General features: G+C 35.7%; 1 protein-coding gene and 1 pseudogene across 2 annotated transcripts; both read right to left on the bottom strand.

Annotated features, from left to right (window-relative positions):
* Window positions 1-2,397: 2,397 nt before the first annotated feature.
* On the bottom strand, window positions 2,398-6,165 carry LOC137729589 (glycolate oxidase 1). Of its 2 annotated transcripts, none has more exons than XM_068468567.2 (12): window positions 5,896-6,165; window positions 4,921-5,126; window positions 4,601-4,725; window positions 4,406-4,452; window positions 4,223-4,300; window positions 3,891-4,015; window positions 3,716-3,782; window positions 3,558-3,620; window positions 3,406-3,475; window positions 3,194-3,294; window positions 2,898-3,002; window positions 2,398-2,705 (listed from the first exon to the last, which is right to left on the bottom strand). In XM_068468567.2, the coding sequence occupies exons 2-12, from the start codon at window positions 5,058-5,060 to the stop codon at window positions 2,520-2,522; spliced, it is 1,107 nt and encodes a 368-aa protein (XP_068324668.2). In that variant the 5' UTR covers window positions 5,061-5,126; window positions 5,896-6,165; the 3' UTR covers window positions 2,398-2,519. The 2 variants fall into 2 exon arrangements, with proteins under 2 accessions (XP_068324668.2, XP_068324667.2); XM_068468566.2 differs by having other exon boundaries at window positions 4,921-5,094; window positions 5,896-6,128.
* A 2,913-nt stretch (window positions 6,166-9,078) lies between these two features.
* LOC148693832 (uncharacterized) lies at window positions 9,079-10,694 on the bottom strand (annotated as a pseudogene).
* Window positions 10,695-18,607: the final 7,913 nt, after the last annotated feature.

Raw genomic sequence — 18,607 nt, 5'->3', positions numbered from 1 at the left:
CAGTGAACTATAAAATTTGAGTGTGATACCAATTTATTGAACTCATTAGTTCAATATATTAGACTCATGAGTTCAATATATCAAACTCATGAGTGTGGTATAGGGAAGGCAATTCAAACCATCAAACCCGATAACCGTGGATAACCACCGAATGGAACGGATTTGGGGATGAAAATTTGGTTATATTTCAGATATGGGGAAAAACCGAAAATATTATTCAATTATGGTTTCAGATATGGTTATAGGGATCCCTGATTCGTATCCGTCCTCAAATCCGACCGGAATATTATATATTATATATAATATAATTTATATATAATAATTATGTATATTCACCTCACCCCTTACCTTGATACCAAAAGTTGCATTTGTGGGAAAGTTCACAAGTTTTGAATCAAAACCAATGAGAATTCAATGGTGCTTATGAGAGAGATCAAAGATTAGCCAACATCATCGATGTATCTATTATATTATAATGACGAAATTAATATATATTATATTATAATGCATCAATTGAATGAATATATTTTTGGTATTGACGAAGATGGATATAACCGTTAACCGATGGGGAATTTGTTACCCCTGGGTATGATTATGGATAATCCCCGATGGATAATTTGCGATTATGAAAATAGTTAATTTTTGTGGTTATGGGTTGGATATAGCATTTTACGTCTCCAAGCCGAACCGTTGCCATCCCTAGTGATACACATATATTGAACTCACACTAGTGTAACAATAGTGTTATAGAAATCAAACTCAAGATACTTGATTACTATCTATAGGTTTCACACTAACCTAAATCACTGTAAAATACCTTATTCAAATGATATTTTTTTAAATCAAATAAAAGACAGAGGTTGCATATACGTAATTGTAATTTGAGCTATAATCTTGAACAAGGTCATGCCAATTTCAGCCCACCATTGACAAATGTCTCAGTATATATAAGCTAGATGAAAAAAAATATTGTCAAATGGTATTGGAGCTAAAGAAAAGATGGAAACGAGTATCTTTCACACGAAATTGCATGGTAATTTCCTGGAAGGTTTTGTAAAGTTACAAGGCATGGGGATTAGCTTGCTTGCTACCACTAGCATTCATACAAGGGATTCATACATATTCCCGATTGGTTGTGTATCTCTTTTTTTGCAAAGAGAGATGGAAATAGTTTTATGAGAAGTATAAGGAGACTTTCTAAATATGAAATTCTGTAAAAATGAAGTTCTTTGTCATCTATGTTTTTTACTGAATATTTTATTGTTGGACAGCAATTAATGTTAAAACTGTGAGGTAACAAAAATGTTATAAAAAATGTTAAAAACAGTAACCATAATTAAAACGATTTAAAATGTCTAACTGGAAAAGATAAAATAAATATTAAAGAAGGTTAAGTGTTGCAGCTTCTTATCATGCCTTCATTTCAACGTTACAAACTTTCTATGCGAATCAAGCTTTTGCTTTTCCGTCTTGCCTGTAATATTGAAGAGACAAAAACGTTTTAAATGTTTTTACTAATCTTCATTTTTACGCTTAATTAACGGCTGTGAGGATAATTGAGGTGACATGACATGACTTATTTGGAACTGGATCAGCCCTCTCATGCTTATCACCCCCTTGGAATTTGGATTCTCTCCGCCTCTCAAACAACTTCAAAAAATTTGTGGTCCAATATTTTGGCTCTGCTCAGGAAAAAAGGGAGTATGTAATGCGCGGGTATTTCAAACCGATGCATTTTAAACCCTGTAGAAGAAGAGAACAGAACACATGAAGAACTATGAATCTACGATTGAGTTGGTATACGATCACCTTGACATGTCGGTTGCTTATAAGTTAGGGTGCACACCTCTATTTACTTTCTACACAATTTATGTTAATTTCAGTTTAAGAATTTTGTCTCAATTTTCAGAAGACATGCTCAGTTAGTTTTCTGTACAGTTTAAAGATTTTCTCTTAAAGAATTGTTATTGGCATTCTAAAAATCTCATTCTACACTCCACACTTTCTATATTTGGAAAGAAAAATACACTTGTGAGGAGTGTAGAATAAGATTTTTGGACTACCAATAACACTTCCCTTCTCTTATACTATTATTCATCCATTTCTCTCTCATCTCAACTTTCAGTCAACTTCAGAAAGACAATCAGTTTTCTATACAGTTTAAAAATTTTCTCTCCTAATGTTATTCATCTATTTCTCCTTATCTCAACTTCTAGTCAGCTATGTAAAAGGTAAAAAAAGTAAGTGTGGATAACATCACCCATAAGTTAATCCCAGAAAGTAGAGGATAAACTAATAGTTTAAAAAATCAAACACATGGTCTTTGCCAACCATTGCTTTCGGTCTGGTCTGGTAGTAGTCCAAGAAAGAAAGTACCGTTTGGTGCAGAAACAAAACTTAAACCAATATTGACTGCCATTTTATTCCCAATACAGAAGTTGAGTTCTCAAATATATTTAGTTCAAGACAGAAAAAAAATTGACAGTTCAATGATTGCACAAAAGATAAATGTGATCGTCTTATAATCTCGGTGCAATGCGAGGACGATCCCATTCAGTTACAATGTGGTTCCGCGTGATCTCCTTCAGTGAACGGCAACCACTCAACGCCATGGTTAGCTCAAACTCGTCACGAAGCATTTGAAGAACTTTCCTTACACCAGCCTCACCATCTGCTGCTAACGAGAACACCACCGGTCTACCAATCTGAGCAAAATTGAGGTTTTAAGTATCAAATTAGAACTCGTAGGCTAATTAATTAATTATACGGTTCTGTGGCAATTAAGGCATTGCTTCAAATTTGTTGTTTTAATATAACAGATATTAGAGGCAGGAATGAATCATAGCTGCAGTATCTTGCTTCTGCTGTATGTGTCAAGTAACATAAGCTCTACTCACAAATACACCCGATGCGCCAAGGGCCAGAGCTTTAAAAACATCCGTTCCTCGCCTTACTCCACCATCCAAAAACACAGGAATTTGGCCTTGTGCGGCTTTGACGACCTATAAGCCATTACAACATTACCATGATTTAGAATATTACGATTTACAGTTCTATACACCAAAGAAAGTGACTTGGAATTTAGAATGACTAAAGTTTCAAGAATATGAACTGTTGAAGAGAATACTCAACAACTTCAGAACCTCGGAAGCATTTAAAATCGATAAAAGCAGAAAATATGAAGCAAATGTACCTCTTCCAGTGCCATAATAGTTGCAGGGACATAATCGAGTTGGCGAGCTCCGTGGTTGGAGACGATAATTCCTGCAGCTCCATATTGTACAGCTAGTCGTGCTACATTTTTCAGCACACGCATCATTGAATTTGTTGTAAACTATCAATAATAGACCAAGCAGGGGACTTGGCTTTCTTTTGGAATGTGGAGTCAGGGATATGGTTGCTTACCATCCTCCGCAGTAATTACACCCTTAACAAGAATTGGTAATTTGGTGATTGTCTGAAGCCATTGTATATCCTGCGTATGTGGCCAAGAAGATCGTTTGAAATCTTACTGCACATTAAATGTTTCAACTATCATGTATTGAAGCAACCATTACCTTCCAGCTGAGAGACCGGTCGATTTGTCCAGCAACATAAGATGCTAGTCCAGAATCATTGGTCTGAAATTTCATCACCAAAACGGTCAAGAAATGTCTCTATTAATATGAAGTTACTTATTGTCTGATACTGAAAGTTGTATAGGTCAGTCATCCACCTTATCCATCTTTCCGAGATCCAAATCCTCAAAGTTCTTCAATGTTAAGTTTGGTGGCAAAACAAATCTGTTGAAGACCTTAAAGTGAGATTTTATTGCATAATAAAACAACATAAAATGTTTCTCGTAACTATCTTTCTTAGTTTTATAAATACCATTTTGAATCAATGCTCACCTGTTCTTGATATCTGCCTCCCTGCGCCCAAGCCTCGGAGTGTCCACAGTGAGAGCTATTGCCTTGAAACCGGCCCTCTCAGCTCTTTTTACAAGCTGTGCAACAACATTTCTGTCTTTGTGCACCTAAACAAGAACCAAAGAAATCATTGACTATTAGGTTTACAACGCATGACAAACGAGAACCTTGAAAGTATCTACTTGTATTAGGCCCTTATTAGCTTTAATAATGCAAATTACGGCAAAGGCCACTTAAATGGAGGTCAAAGATCTTAAGACAGTATGTTAAAAGAGTGAATTTAGCAAATACAAAAGGGAAAATTCAAAACTTGCATAGAGTTGGAGAAAGCGAACGCCAGGTCCTGTTGACGCAACCTCTTCAACACTGGAAGTAGCCCAAGACGACAGTGTCTAACAACCAAAATTGCATATATAAGATGAATAAGCCACACATTCAAATCATTGATATATAAGTTGAACAAGCCATGCATTTAAATCAATGATGAGAAGTCAAACCATAATTGTGTCGGCTGCGGATGCTGCTCTTGCCGTTGCATACTCACCTGATTGAGAATTACCAAATCAAATTTAGCTATCCCTGCTTTATAGGAAAAACTTTGCAAAGATAACACTTCAAAGAGCGTTTTTTCATTCCAACTGCTGTTAAGTTAACTTAAATTTCTTAATGCAACTTATAGAAGGAGCTTATACCTTCAGGGTGAGCCATCTTCTGCATGGCTGTTGGAGCAATCATGATCGGCATCGAAATGTTGAAGCCCAAAACAGTTGTTCTCAAGTCTATCTTGCTTACATCTATAAGGATACGAGGTCGAAACCTGGTCCATAAAAAAAAAATTAAAATCAAAACACAAAAATCTATGCCCAAAATCAAAACACAGAAGTCTATTTTGCTTACATCTATAAGAACTTCAATTGATTTTTTTTACAAGGGAATGAGAACCAAACCCCAAAAAACAAAAAAAGAAAAACTACTTTTGACATGATAGTCCAAAAGCAAGAGAAGAGCTTACAAAATCCGCGAAAATGCGCGTTCATTCTCCTTGAGAGTCCACTGGTCCTCTGCACCAGATGCATAGTAGTCATAAATCATCTTTGGCAATTTCTCCTTAGCAATGGCTTCATACTCAGAAACATTGGTTATCTCCACCATCTCTGCAATTTGTTTATGCTATCCCCACGCTATTCTGAAAGAAATTTGAGTAGTGAACGAAAATCACTTGAATATTACGTTATGTCAGATTCTTTCGAATTCAGATAATCAAACAATTCACCGAAAAAGCTATCCTAATTTTTAGGTGCATAGTAATAGAAACTATGAACCAACAGAAGCAACCTAGTAAAGGGGAATGAGAAAAACCCCACTGCCTAATTAGGCCTTGAGATATGAACTCTTGGATAGTACAACCATGAGACCATTGGCTTCCAATTTTCCGACTTTCAAGATTTTAACTTCAGGGGATGTGATCGCCAACTTCAATACATTCTTGGGCCATCTTAGATTGGCGAAGAACTTACTTGCAACCGGAAAGCTAAGGTGACGGTATCCCAAGCATTTACAATAACAGAGGGGGGCTATGAACGATCGAACTCATAAGCTATGACTGGTGATCCATCCTAGACTGATGGGGCTTTTTATGTTAATTAAACTTCTGATTAGACTCACTAATAAAAAAATCAGGATTAAGCTTTGAACAAATCTAACAATAACCCAACAATCCAAACACCAGTATCGGATTTAAATAATCGAACTTTGTTGCACTCATGTCTCGAACTCTACTATGTCACTTCAGAAAAACATTGATTTCGATACAACAGTAAGAAAAGATTTCATTTGTAATACATCATACATGATTTTAATCAAAACAATCAAAACCCAAGTCGAAATTCAATCAAATAATCTAAACAAAATCATCAAAGAGTGCAATCCCAGATGCAAAAAATAAAATAAAATGAAACTGGATGAACTGTGAAGCAAAAGAACACACCTTGTGGGATTGTAGAAACAGAGAGGAACTGCAGAAAATGGTGGCTGAAGAGAAAAGGAGAGGAAAATGAACACTCAAATTCCCACGTGGACACTGATATACAATTTTTTTGCAAAAAAAGAAAGAGAGTGATTGGAGGGATTGGAGAAAATAATAAAGAAGGGGTGAAGACAAAAGACGTAAGCATCAGATAAGAATGGGGAGTGGGTTTGGGTTTTCAAGGTGAGAGCAATGGTAAAACCAATCTGTTTTCATGGTAATGTGAGCATCACTCTCACTCCTCCATGCTCATCCCATTTATGGCAAAATAATAATCTTATGGGTTAATAATATTTAGAAAAAATAATAATTAGAATTTAAAAATATCACTGTCATTAGTAATAGAGCTATTTATACATGTGTAACTTATTTTGTTAAGTTTTTGACGGAGGATTATTACATTCTCTATTTTTGACCGAGTTGTGCTAAAAAAATTGCATTTTAAGCAAATCACGTCGTGTAGTCTATTATTATTTTTTTGTTGGTATAAACTTTGATCATAAGATAATATGAGTGAATTTTTGGTGCCACAGTGTGATTAGTAACTAATAAGAATTTCACTTCACAAAATTAAGGGGTAGAGAAATTTGGGACTTATTCACGGTATGCAGTTCACCCCTTGGGAGATCGTATGATGTTGTCTTATAGGACATTTCCAGCAAACAGAACAGAACCACACAATTACATGTGCAAATTTTTTCATTTTTTTATTTTTTATAAATAAAGATTTGGGTAGAAACAGATGTGGAATCAAACATTCGGCAACCCATGTATATAGAACATTTTAATAAATATTAACCCTAATTAAAAGAAAGTATTACTAATGAGGTGATGATTGTGCAGCATTACTATCAAAATTGGATTTTACAATCATTTTATTAATGATCATCTTAATCACCACTAATTGTCTTTTTCTTTTGTAGGCCCACACCAGGTGCAGGTGGAAAAATGAAACAAAAATACTTTGAGATTGACGCAAAACTGAGCGTAGTTGTATAATTTACGTTTAAAGATTCATATAACTGATCGCACTTAGTAGGATAAAAATTTGTTGTTGTTGCTGCTTTCCCTTGTTCTTGTTAATTTATGTGATGCATGTAAGAGACACAAGGAGCTGCATAAGGAACGGGGTACATGCAGCTTTTGGACAGTTTCAACTTTCAAGCATTTGAATTTGGATGTTCAATAAAAAATTATAAAAAGAAAAGGGAAGCCTTTCTCTTCTACCATGCTATCAAGTGCCCAGCCCAACTTCCTTGCAACCGCAATTCCTACACCTTTGCTCCTCTTCTTCTATGCTTAATTGCTTATAAGATTCAGTCCCAACTGCATAACAAGTATTTGGTGTAAAAGTCATAATTTTATAAATGTTCAAGGCATCTCTTCAATGCTTGATCTTGCCAGCAAAAGCCTGCAAAATATATAGACTAGGTGAGACAAATTTTGAACTTGAGTTTAGAAGGCTTTTTTTTTTTTTTTTTTCATCTCTCTATAAGAGCAACTTCAACCCTCTCTAAAATGCTGGTCTAAAACCTAAAAAAATAGGTTGGCACCAAAAAAAACCCTTCCACCCCTGAAAATAGGCCAGCTCAAAGTCCACCCCAGTTTGTAGGCTGGCCCAAAATGGACTAAGCAAAGGCCTGATGTTTTTTTTTTTTGTGTCAAGCGCGTGAGTGTGCTTTCTCGATAGCAAACAGACGGTGGACCCCGCCGCAGTAAGCACACTAAAGGGGTGCGGGACATGGGCCACATGGTGCGTCCTCGGTCGTTGGATTTCCAACGACATGTTTTCTGAATCGTTGGATTTCCAATAGTAAAAAAAATTTGAATTTCAAACCCAACGGCTAGTGACATGGCAACATCTGGGTTGTTTGATTCCTAGATCAACGGTTCAGGATTTTCAACCAAAAAACATTTAAAAAAATGTAAGAATTCTTACCGTTGGCCACTTGTCCAATTTTGAGCAGCTGGATTTCAATCTTTTTCAAATCCAACGGTCCAAATTAATTAACTTAATAAAAATTATTAAAAATTGTTTAAAAATACAGAAAAATAAAATAAAAATATATTATTATTGTTCTATAAATACCTAACCATCATTTTCCACCTTACACCACATGACACTACATGATTGGTTGAAATCTTATCAAAATCTATTCTAAAGGATTCCAAACAGATAGTGACACGTGGCGTGACGAGATTGGTTCAAAATCTTATCGGAAATAGTACTTTTGGATAATGACACGTGACGTGACAAGATTGGTTAAAAATCTGCAACGGGATTGGTTCAAAATCTTATCAGAAATCTATCCACAAAAATAGTATTCTCGGATAATGACACGTGGCGTGACAAGATTGGTTAAAATTCCGCGGCGGGATTGGTTCAAAATCTGATCAGAAATCTATCCACAAAAATAGTACTTTCGGATAATGACACGTGGCGTGACAAGATTGGCTAAAAATCTTATCTGAAAGTTAAAAATAAAATTATTTTATAAAAAAATTAATAATATTTTAATACGAATGGACTAGACTTTGGGTCATCTCATTTTTTAGGAGTAGAGATGTATTTGGCAAATTACTGTTTTTTGAGGTCAATTACTATTCATTTGGGTGGATTAAATGGATTTTGGGCCATCTCATTTTTTAGAAGTGGAGTTGCTCTAAACAACTTGTTAGTTTTTCTTCAAATGCAATATTATATTTTAAATTACACTAATTTATGGGGACAAAAAACCGAAGCAGACATTCTACTAGTCTAACCCACATATGCGAACTTTGGCTTGTTTCCTATGGCTTCAATTTTCCAGGAAGATCAAAGTGGACTCATGAACCCATGAATGAGCTAAAGCTAATTCAAATGAAAACAAGTTCATCGAACTGGCCTAAAATTTAACTAAAAAATAAGTGTTCATTACAACAAGAGGCACAGGAAAAATACAACAAAACCAAAAATTTCATCTTTTCATTTGACACACACAGAAAACCATAACTATTATTCTCAACAGGGTATTGACCAAATGGCTTCATTCTCTCAGACACATTTGGTTCTTCTTCTTCACCAGCCAAGGCCGTGTCATTTGTTGCTCCACTTGCATTCAAGCAAAGAGGGGTACTTATCAGATTTGTCGAGTCTGTTGTTATCTAGAGAGAGAGAGCACTGAGATTTTTCGAGGAAAATAAGGAGTTAGGTAATTTGCTAATCAACTCACATCCTGAAAAGTTACGGGCCTGTTTGGTATCCTATTTGAAAATTTTTATCGTTTCTCAAAATATTTCTTAAGAACATTTCTTGAAAACAATTTTCTTTAAGACTAAAAAACTTGATTGGTTTGCGATTTAAACTAGACAAAGAGATCTAAAATGAGGAGGTCGCATGAGAGGGAGAAAGAGAAAAGAGGAGGAAAGAAATTAAGAGATGATTGAAGAAAAGAGAAAGAAGAAGAGATTGGTTCAGATGAGATAGAGAGGAAAATGAGTGAGAAAAAAAACCGAGAGAACGAAGAGAGCGGATTAGAGGAGAGACGAAAAACGTTTTAAAAAAAAGGAGAGAGAAAGAAAAAAAGAGAGATATATTTGGAGTGAGAGGGGAGGAGGTAGAGAAAAGAAATGAGTAAGTTTAATAGATTTGGAGTGAGAGGGGAGGAGGTAGAGAAAAGAAATGAGTAAGTTTAATTAAAAAAAAAAAATCTAAAACCTCACTTTTTATGTTTTGGAGAATAAATTATATTTTTGAGTTAGTCTTGAGTTCAGTTTTTTAAAATAGTTCTAACAAACAAGTTTTTAAAATCTAAAACTTGAAAATTGTTTTTGAGTTTAAAAAGTTGGATTCAAGTAGAGTGCCAAACAAACCCTAAGAGATTTGAGATTCCCTACAAACTGAGGAATTTCTGAATTTATTGGGTTTTTCTCAACTACCCAACACTCTAAAATCTCCAAACCTGAAAGGGAGTCTGGGATTGACCCATTGATCAAGTTTTGACTTAGATCAAACAACACCAACCACTTTAGCTGCCCTAAATCTCGAAGGATCATTCTTTTGAGCCTATTAGAGCTCAAATCAATCTTTTGGAGGAGCTGAAGTTGCCATACAGAGCTAGGCACCTGACCTTCTAGAACATTCTAGCTCAAATCCAAGATTGTCAAACTCCCCAACCCTCCAATTGCTTGTGGTATGTCACCACTTGGGTTGTTGTAACTTAGGTCAAGCTGCTCTAGTCTCACTAACCCACCAATTTCCCTAGGGAATTTTCCTTGTAGGTTGTTATGCGAGAGGCTGAGGACCCTTAAATTTTTATTTTTTGACAAGTTTGGGGGGATTTCTCTTGGGAGAGCTAGATTGGAAACAAGGGCTAGGGTTTCCAAGGAAGACAATGCACCAAATAGTGATGGAGAGAGAGCAATTGGTGTGGTTACCAATTTTTCAAGTAAGGTAATTTGAGGAGGGAACTTGAAAAGGAAGCAGAGGATTTGAAAAGAGGGTGAGAGTATCAGGGTCAATGTGAATCTTTGTGACATGAAAAATTGGAGGATTTTCATCACCAATCTCACATTGAACACCCGGCCATGGAGTCTCATAGGTCATCACAAGGCTGTGAATGCTCCTGGGCCCAGCTGGGGTCCCCCAGAAGGGCACCCAAAACTTCATAAAGTCCAAAATGCTCATCCCTTTCTATCATCCCATTTGAGTTTTGCTGCCCTGAAATCAACCCACCTCCCAAAACAAGAAACCCAAGAAAGAAAATACGCAAATAAGCCATGAAAGGGTTCAGTGGAGAGCAAAAGGTACCGTTTGGTACATGGGATAAGACGGAAAACACCGTCCCACGTTTGCTGCTCCAAATTGTCTAAGACGAGTTGTACTGTGCAACGAATTTTAGTCATTTTTTCAAGATTTGGATCATCTTCTGAGCTTAGGAGGCTGAGCCTCATGAGCAAAGCACATGGGTCGTTAGATCAAAATCTAACGGCGCATGTGCTTTGCTCATGAGCCTCAGTCTCCTAAGCTCATAAGAGGATCCAAATCCATTTTTTCGTTCCATTTTCTCCTTGGAATGACTTGTTCCAGCTTATGGAACACAAAATTATAATTTTTTTGAACAATACCCCTATTCTTTTTCATTAATTCCACTGTCTACCCCCTCTCTCTCTCCCGTAGCCTCCCTCTCTTCTACCCTCCCTCACTCCTGTAGCAGCCCCCTTTTCCACCACAAACCCAGCAACCTAACTATGGCCAACCCAATCCCAGCAAACCCATCTGAACCCAAACCCAGCTTCTTCTTTTTCTCCGCTTGTATTGCTGAGTGCCATTAAAGAGATCCAAATCGAATCGGCAGAGCTGAGAAATAAGATGGTGGCGATTTCAGTGAAGCCTGTGGAGCCAAAAATAATCACAAGGCGACACGTGGATTTTTGGATAGAAAAGGCCAAAAATACCCTTGAGGCATATCGGAATTCCTACGCGCGAGCAGCGGGCAATCATCCCTCAACCAAGTCAAAAGTGCCCAAAATAGGTAACAAATTCAAAACTATTTCATCCACCTTCATCCTATATTCTCCACAAGGTAATTATTCCATAACCCCCAAAACATTTCTTTTAAATTATGTTAATTAGTCAATTAATGGATTTATTACCTAATTAATCTATTAATTGCTAATTAACTACAAATTACACCAAAAAAAATACCACAAATGGCCGCTCCCTATTCTCCTAATAAGGCCGGCCATATCCCTATAAATAGCTCTCCATTCTCTCAAAAAACTACTTCCAAGTTTCTTGTAAAACTCAACAAAATTCTCCAAACACTCTTCCCTCAAAATTCTAACTTTGGTATCGGAGGTTCTTCGGCCAAAGCCCCCCAATTCATCGTGGGTTCGTGAGGCTTTTTGGCCTTGACCAAATGTGTGATTTGTTTTGAGGCTTTTTGGCATTGACCAAAGGTATGATTTGTTTTGTAGGTGCAATTTTGTCCAAGAAAGAGAAGACGGAATTTGCATCCTCAAAGCCAATCTTCATTGCAGGAGTCCTCACTCTTTCTCTCTCTCGTCCTCGCCACCCTCCTCTTATCGGCCCCCACTTCCCCATTTCTACAGAACCCCTCTCTTTCTCAATTCACCCAAGTATGTGCTCGTTAGCTCTTCTGCAACTACTTATTCTTACCATTCTTTTACTTTTCTTATCTTTAATTTTTCGACTGGTTTTATTGGTAAAGAAGTAGCAGGAAAGTTTAGATCTTGAAGGGTTTTCATATTATATAGATGGGAAAGAATTACGATGAGAGAGTGATTAACGGGTGATTTTTTCTTCTTCTGGGGTTTGGTGTTTTTGATGGTGTCTGAGTTGGGTTGCTGTTAAAATCTGAGAAATGAGAATTACGATGTGAGTCAGGATTAGTTTGAAGTGTGGATTTGCGGTTACTGTGGGACGAAAAACTGTGAAAAGTATGAGTTTCTGATTGACTTTGTGAATGCAGGAGCAAATTGGATATATGGAGTGTTGGGAGGATGGTAGAATGGAGACCTTGCAAGTGGTGGCTACAAGGGCACCTCACTGGTACATTCCAACTTATTTTGCTTCCATTGCATTTGGCTGTGATTGATGGGAATAGAATTAGGATTGAGGTGAGGTTACTGCATAGTTTTTTGATATTCTGAGTCAGTCCCCTTAATTAACTATCACTGCAGACAATTGCATTCATTTTCTGCAGCTCTGCCATCAAAGAGTAAAGGATTCATTCGAGTGGATTGCTATGGGGGCCTTAATCAGATGAGAAGAGATGTGAGCGATTGAAGCAACTTTGCGATTGCTTTTTATATTCCACTTTGCTAAGCCTGAAAATTTATTTATGTGGAGTGCAGTTATGTGATGGTGTTGGTATTGCCGGTCTTTTAAATGCAACCATGGTGGTTGTATTTGAAAGACGGGCAATGTCAAGACTGCTTATTGGAACGAATCTAGGTAATCCATATTTTACATATCATATACCGGTGAAGTTTGGAATATAACATTCAAGTTCCGAAAGGACCATAAATGTTGTGGAACCTTCCAATACGGCACTCAATTCCGTTTTTTTTTTTTTTTTTTTTTTTGAAAAAAAGGATAAAATTTCATTACCGTAATCAACCATTTACAAAGATTGCTATGGGGGCCTTAATCAGATGAGAAGAGATGTGAGCGATTGAAGCAACTTTGCGATTGCTTTTTATATTCCACTTTGCTAAGCCTGAAAATTTATTTATGTGGAGTGCAGTTATGTGATGGTGTTGGTATTGCCGGTCTTTTAAATGCAACCATGGTGGTTGTATTTGAAAGACGGGCAATGTCAAGACTGCTTATTGGAACGAATCTAGGTAATCCATATTTTACATATCATATACCGGTGAAGTTTGGAATATAACATTCAAGTTCCGAAAGGACCATAAATGTTGTGGAACCTTCCAATACGGCACTCAATTCCGTTTTTTTTTTTTTTTTTTTTGAAAAAAAGGATAAAATTTCATTACCGTAATCAACCATTTACAAAGATGCTAAATGGGTACATATGCTTCAGTGATCAATTTTTTGATCTGAAGATAATAAGCACAAATTACAAATAATTTTAAACTCCTATATGGCCATCACACAAATCACACCACTACAACAAAAAATTTCAAGATTGAAATATCTCATAGACAACGTGACATACCAAGCACCAAAACCTCACCAAAACTATCGCGAGACAGCAAGGCATCCCATGGATTTGTGTGTGTTGTACAAGTGTTGTTGTTTTAGGAAAAGATTCTAGTTAGACATAGTAGATATTAAAACCAAGATTTGTGGGTATGTTTGCTGAATAAGACACTTAAACTAAGATTCCTCTGTATTTACATCAATCTTTCGGACTATCAATGTCTCAAAAAAATAGAGATGCTATTAGGAAATTATCCAAATTATTACGAGGCAAGTGATTGTCACACTTTGCACGACTATCACACCATCGATATTATTTCTTTGTTTTTCAACTGAATTAGCTCAACTTCGGTGGTATTCTATCGTATCATCAGTGATTAATTTATTTATTTCTTGATCTCTACCTCTTACATTTAGCGACCATGCGAGAGATATAAAAGGAGATATGAATGCAATAACGATAATTGTTTAGTTATGGAGAAAATTTTAGGTCTGCTCTTTGGAAACCACGGCCGTCTGTTTGCACACGCAAAATAGTCACCCCATATATTTTGTTCGGCGCCTTGGCACAAGAATCTTTCCTAATAACGAGTCATTTTGATGACATTATAAACTTCCAGTGTCTATGTCAACTAAATAGGCCGATACTGATACCCATTTTAATTAGGCATGTTAAACCTAGAAGATGTGTGTGCGCGCATGTACAAAAAGTGGTGCTATCCACACACCTCTTTTTACCTCCCACACACACCCTGTTAAGTTTTGTCTTTTGATTTTCTTCAATTCATTCAACCCAACAACTGAAATTGAATGGGTGTGTAGAAAGTAAACATAGGTGTGTGGATATGTATAGCACCAGCTATACATATATTCCATTATTTTTGGCTTCTCTGGAAACGGGAAAGCTAAGCATTGCCGGGTGTGTGGATGTGAACTTGAAAATGCTATAAATGCTGCTTGAAGACAAGTACCTCATGCAGGTGGGTTATAACGAAGATTGACCAAGGAGGAGGAGATGTTAACGGCGGATTAGAGACAAAAAAAAAAACAGAGATTCAATGCCATGTATACTGGTTTATTTGGTCTTAATTAGAGACAGAAAACAAAGATTCAAAGCCATGCGTAATTGTGTATTTGGTCTTATCTCTTTTTATTTGGATGTTAAAAAGTAATGTTAAGAAGACTAAATTTTGTAAATTAGATGATGTGGATGTTGATGATTGAATTATTACTTAAGTGTTGATTAACGTGCTTGTTTCTGATGATACATCATTTAGTTTACAATTTGGTTTAAAAACTTGTCCTCTCTACTATTATCCTAACACTAACATTAAATTCTTTAATTGAATAAAAATTAATATTTTGTGTGGGGTTAATTACATAGCCCAATACGGAGCCCATTGGATTTATTACAGTCAGCCCAATATGATTTTCTTAATTATTTACTAACATATAGGCATACAAAAAATATGTGAGAAATTTTTTTATTTTTGTTTTTGAAATAGAAGGAGAGAGGAAGAGAGTAATAGAGAATGTGAGAGTGGGAAGCTTTTTTTTTAATTCAATTTTTAATTTTTTTTATTAGATATATGTTATGATTACATGTAGACGAGGTTTAAAAAAAACAGCAAAATTTGATTGTGTGAAATTACATTTTTGCCCCATATTTCTTATTCATGTTATGTTTTAATTATAGGGTTAAACAGGTAATTTCATAAGATTTTGGTTGACAATGAGTGTTTTATTAATTAGTAGAGATTTAAATATTCGTTAGAAATTTGTTTTGGGGTCTGATATCAAGGGAATGCCTATTCCTTTCCAAAGAATGTCGTCCCCTTTCAAATTGATGTGAAGAGTTATCAATTGAATTCTTTCATCGAAATCATGCATTGGTTGAGTCTTCGAGTTGTGACACTCTCTTTCTGAAGAGGCTCAGTGCTATAAATACAGGAATACTCCTGATTTTTCACTCAATTCATTCACTGCATTCTACATACTAGATATCATTTAGGCATAAACAATTATAGAATAATTCGTTGAAAGAGTTCTGCAGATTCAGGTTCGAAGGAGCCTTGTGAATCGCAGTGCTTCCTTTACAAGGAGGTAGTGGTAGCCTGAGAGACAAGCGTCATCAAACAATAAGCATCAATGTGGGGAGAAAATTGTCTTAAGATCAGAACATCTAAGGCTTGCCTCTAGTGGCGGAGCCAATGTGGGGGAGTTGGTTGTAGAACCTAATAGCATATAAAATCCCCCTTTGAAATTTCGTTTGACCCTTATACTAGCTAGACAAATGAAATAAGGAGACCTTTAATCAATATTCTTTAGATTGACATAAACCAAAACTGTTTTGTATCCTGTTTCACTTAAAAAAATAAAAAAAAAAGATAAAAAAGTTTAGCATGCTATTTCTCAAACACGCAAACCCCTTCTCCACTCAGACTTCATATCTCCTAAATTAAAGTTTCTCTGGTGTTAAAGTTCGGTCAGGCACCTTTCATCTCACTTGGTTGTATCTCTGAATCAATCATATTAGTATTTTTCTCACCTTGAGCTCATTGGGATTTTTAGGGTTTTTGTATTGATTGATTGATTTGGAATGAATTTTTTGCAGAATAAATTATAAATTGGCAATTATAAGTAAAAGTATGATCAGTTTTTGGAAGCTTATGTTTTATGACCCCATCGTTGTAAATTTCTAGCTTCACCACTTGCCTCGGCTCAATTTGAGGGTTTCTATTTTTGTTCTATTGTGTAAATATTCACATATTTAATTTCTGTTTATTTTTTGTAGCAATTTAACACCTTTATTTCTTACAATTTTAAGCAAAATTTAAGACGAAAAAATTATGAAACTTAAAGCAATTTTTCTGTGTCCATGTCAACACAATCATGAGTTCCTCGTATCGTTCATCGATGATAGAGAACATCAGCAAGCACCATAAATTGACTGATTAAGATTGAGTTAGGACGAGTCATCAACCTCTAGAAGGTGCATCCGCCCTAAATCATTGCCTTCGTTCCGTGATCGAAGCAGTATATAAATATTTATTTTCTAATCAGATGAAAGTAGTGTATAGTTTAGCCAAATAAAACCAAACTCGTTTTTGTTTTTGTGTTCTTGGAGTGTCCCTTTGGTTACAACAAAATCTAATTACAAACATAAAATATGACTATTTGGCAAATAATATCTTCCATGATTCGATTGTGAAACAGAGAGATATTGAAGTAACCAATCAGCAAATGACATGCCAGGATCTCCATGAGTGATTGTTCCCCGGCTTTTAATTAAAATAAAGCAAGTCACAAAGACACCACCCAAAATTTTGTGGCCAGAAAAGTGAAAGCAAGCTAGATAAGCAAAGTTACGGTTTATTATTTTTATAAAATGATCCAATATTACAGTTTTATTAATTTAGGAATTATATTTTTATAGGCACCACATGAAATCTAGTAGATATAAAGTTATATGATAGCTTTCACTTGGTAATACGGTTTAGTAGTATTACTCTTTATCGGTAAGTAAGAGGTCTTCGTTTCTCGCTAAAAATAAATTTGAATCACATTATTGCTAGTTATTATAAAACCCATTCGCCCACCTCTTTAGTATAGATACTTTTGTTTGTTATAAAAAAAAGTATATATGATAGCTTCCAATTTTATACATTTCTAAATAAAATATGAGTCAAATGTGAAACGCGAGTTATCCAATGTCTCCCAATAGGTTGATCACGGGATACACTCTATATTGTCATTATGATTCTATGATTAATCATGATTAGACTTCTAGATAAGTTCAAAACATAATCTAGACCTATGAGAATATTTGGATTTCGAAAAGGTGGATTATGTATTTTTGGTTTTGTTCTCTGATAGAAAGACTTAAATCTTAAGACTCATTTTGAGTTTAAGATTTGAATCTTTGTATTGGAGAATAAAACATTAGACTCAAAACTCATCTGAAATTTAACAATTTGATTAGGTTCCTAATTAGACTCAAAACTCATCTGAAATTTAACAATTTGATTAGGTTCCTAATTAGTCTCAAAACTCATAATTAAGTTTTAACAATATAGTTATGTGCATTTGAGTTTTAACAATTTGGTTATGAGTCTTCAAACCATGATTTATTAAAAAGCTGAGGTGTCAAGGATTGACCCACAGCCAAGAAAAAATTGTAAACTTGTGTAAAAGATGAGTAACCGAAACTTCAGGTTTTTTGTTTCGATATCCAACTACCGTGAATGGAAACACTGGTAGAGTTTAAAAAACACATATACAGAGAGAGAAACACTTGTAGAGTTTAAAAAAAAAACACGCACACACACACACATATATATATATATATAGAGAGAGAGAGAGAGAGAGAGAGAGAGAGAGAGAGAGAGAGAGAGAGAGAGAGAGAGAGAGAGAGAGAGAGAGAGAGAGAGAGAGAGAGAGAGAGAGAGAGAGAGAGCTATTTCTAATCAATTGCTCATAAGCACAAGAAACCACGTAACCTAGAAAGGTTCGCTGCTGTAATGGTAATACTTACCTTCCAACATGGCCATCCACAGAACTACGGGCCATGCATGCATGCACGTCACAATCTGTAATATCTGTACATATATACAAGACGATCGATCTTTAGCCATCAAACGCCACGCGTCACGTCATTTTCTGACATGGATTTTTCTATTTGACTTTAATTCCTTTATGTGATTGGCTTTTGTGGTGTTAAAAAAGCACAAGTGGCAGCTTGTAGACGGGGCCATATTTAGCAGAGTTCTTTTAGGTAGCAAGTTCCAATCTTCTCAATTAAAGGTTCACTTATCCAAATGGTTATACAAATACAAATCCAATTGTTATTTTCACTTTTATCCGGCAAAAAAAAAATTGTACATAAAAATGCAAAATTTTCCATTATTTTGGCTATTGATGGAAGCAGCCAATACTCCTACGCCAAGCCCAATTTGGAACCTAGGGGCATACCTGGTAAATCACTAAAAAAGCCAAGGTGACATC

The sequence above is a fragment of the Pyrus communis genome, chromosome 10 (genome assembly GCF_041283825.1).
Source record: "Pyrus communis isolate YQ-2024b chromosome 10, ASM4128382v1, whole genome shotgun sequence".
Classification (NCBI taxonomy): domain Eukaryota; kingdom Viridiplantae; phylum Streptophyta; class Magnoliopsida; order Rosales; family Rosaceae; genus Pyrus; species Pyrus communis.
This window is presented reverse-complemented; position numbering and strand designations above follow the sequence as displayed.

Excerpts from the sequence above, each read along its gene's own strand:
- LOC137729589 (XM_068468567.2), bottom strand. The coding sequence starts at position 5,060 with ATGGTGGAGATAACCAATGTTTCTGAGTATGAAGCCATTGCTAAGGAG. Across the intron at positions 4,016-4,222 it reads TTCGCTTTCTCCAACTCTAT|GTGCACAAAGACAGAAATGT; the intron begins GCAAGTTTTGAA and ends GTTCTTGTTTAG. Across the intron at positions 3,003-3,193 it reads CTATTATGGCACTGGAAGAG|GTCGTCAAAGCCGCACAAGG; the intron begins GTACATTTGCTT and ends AATGGCTTATAG.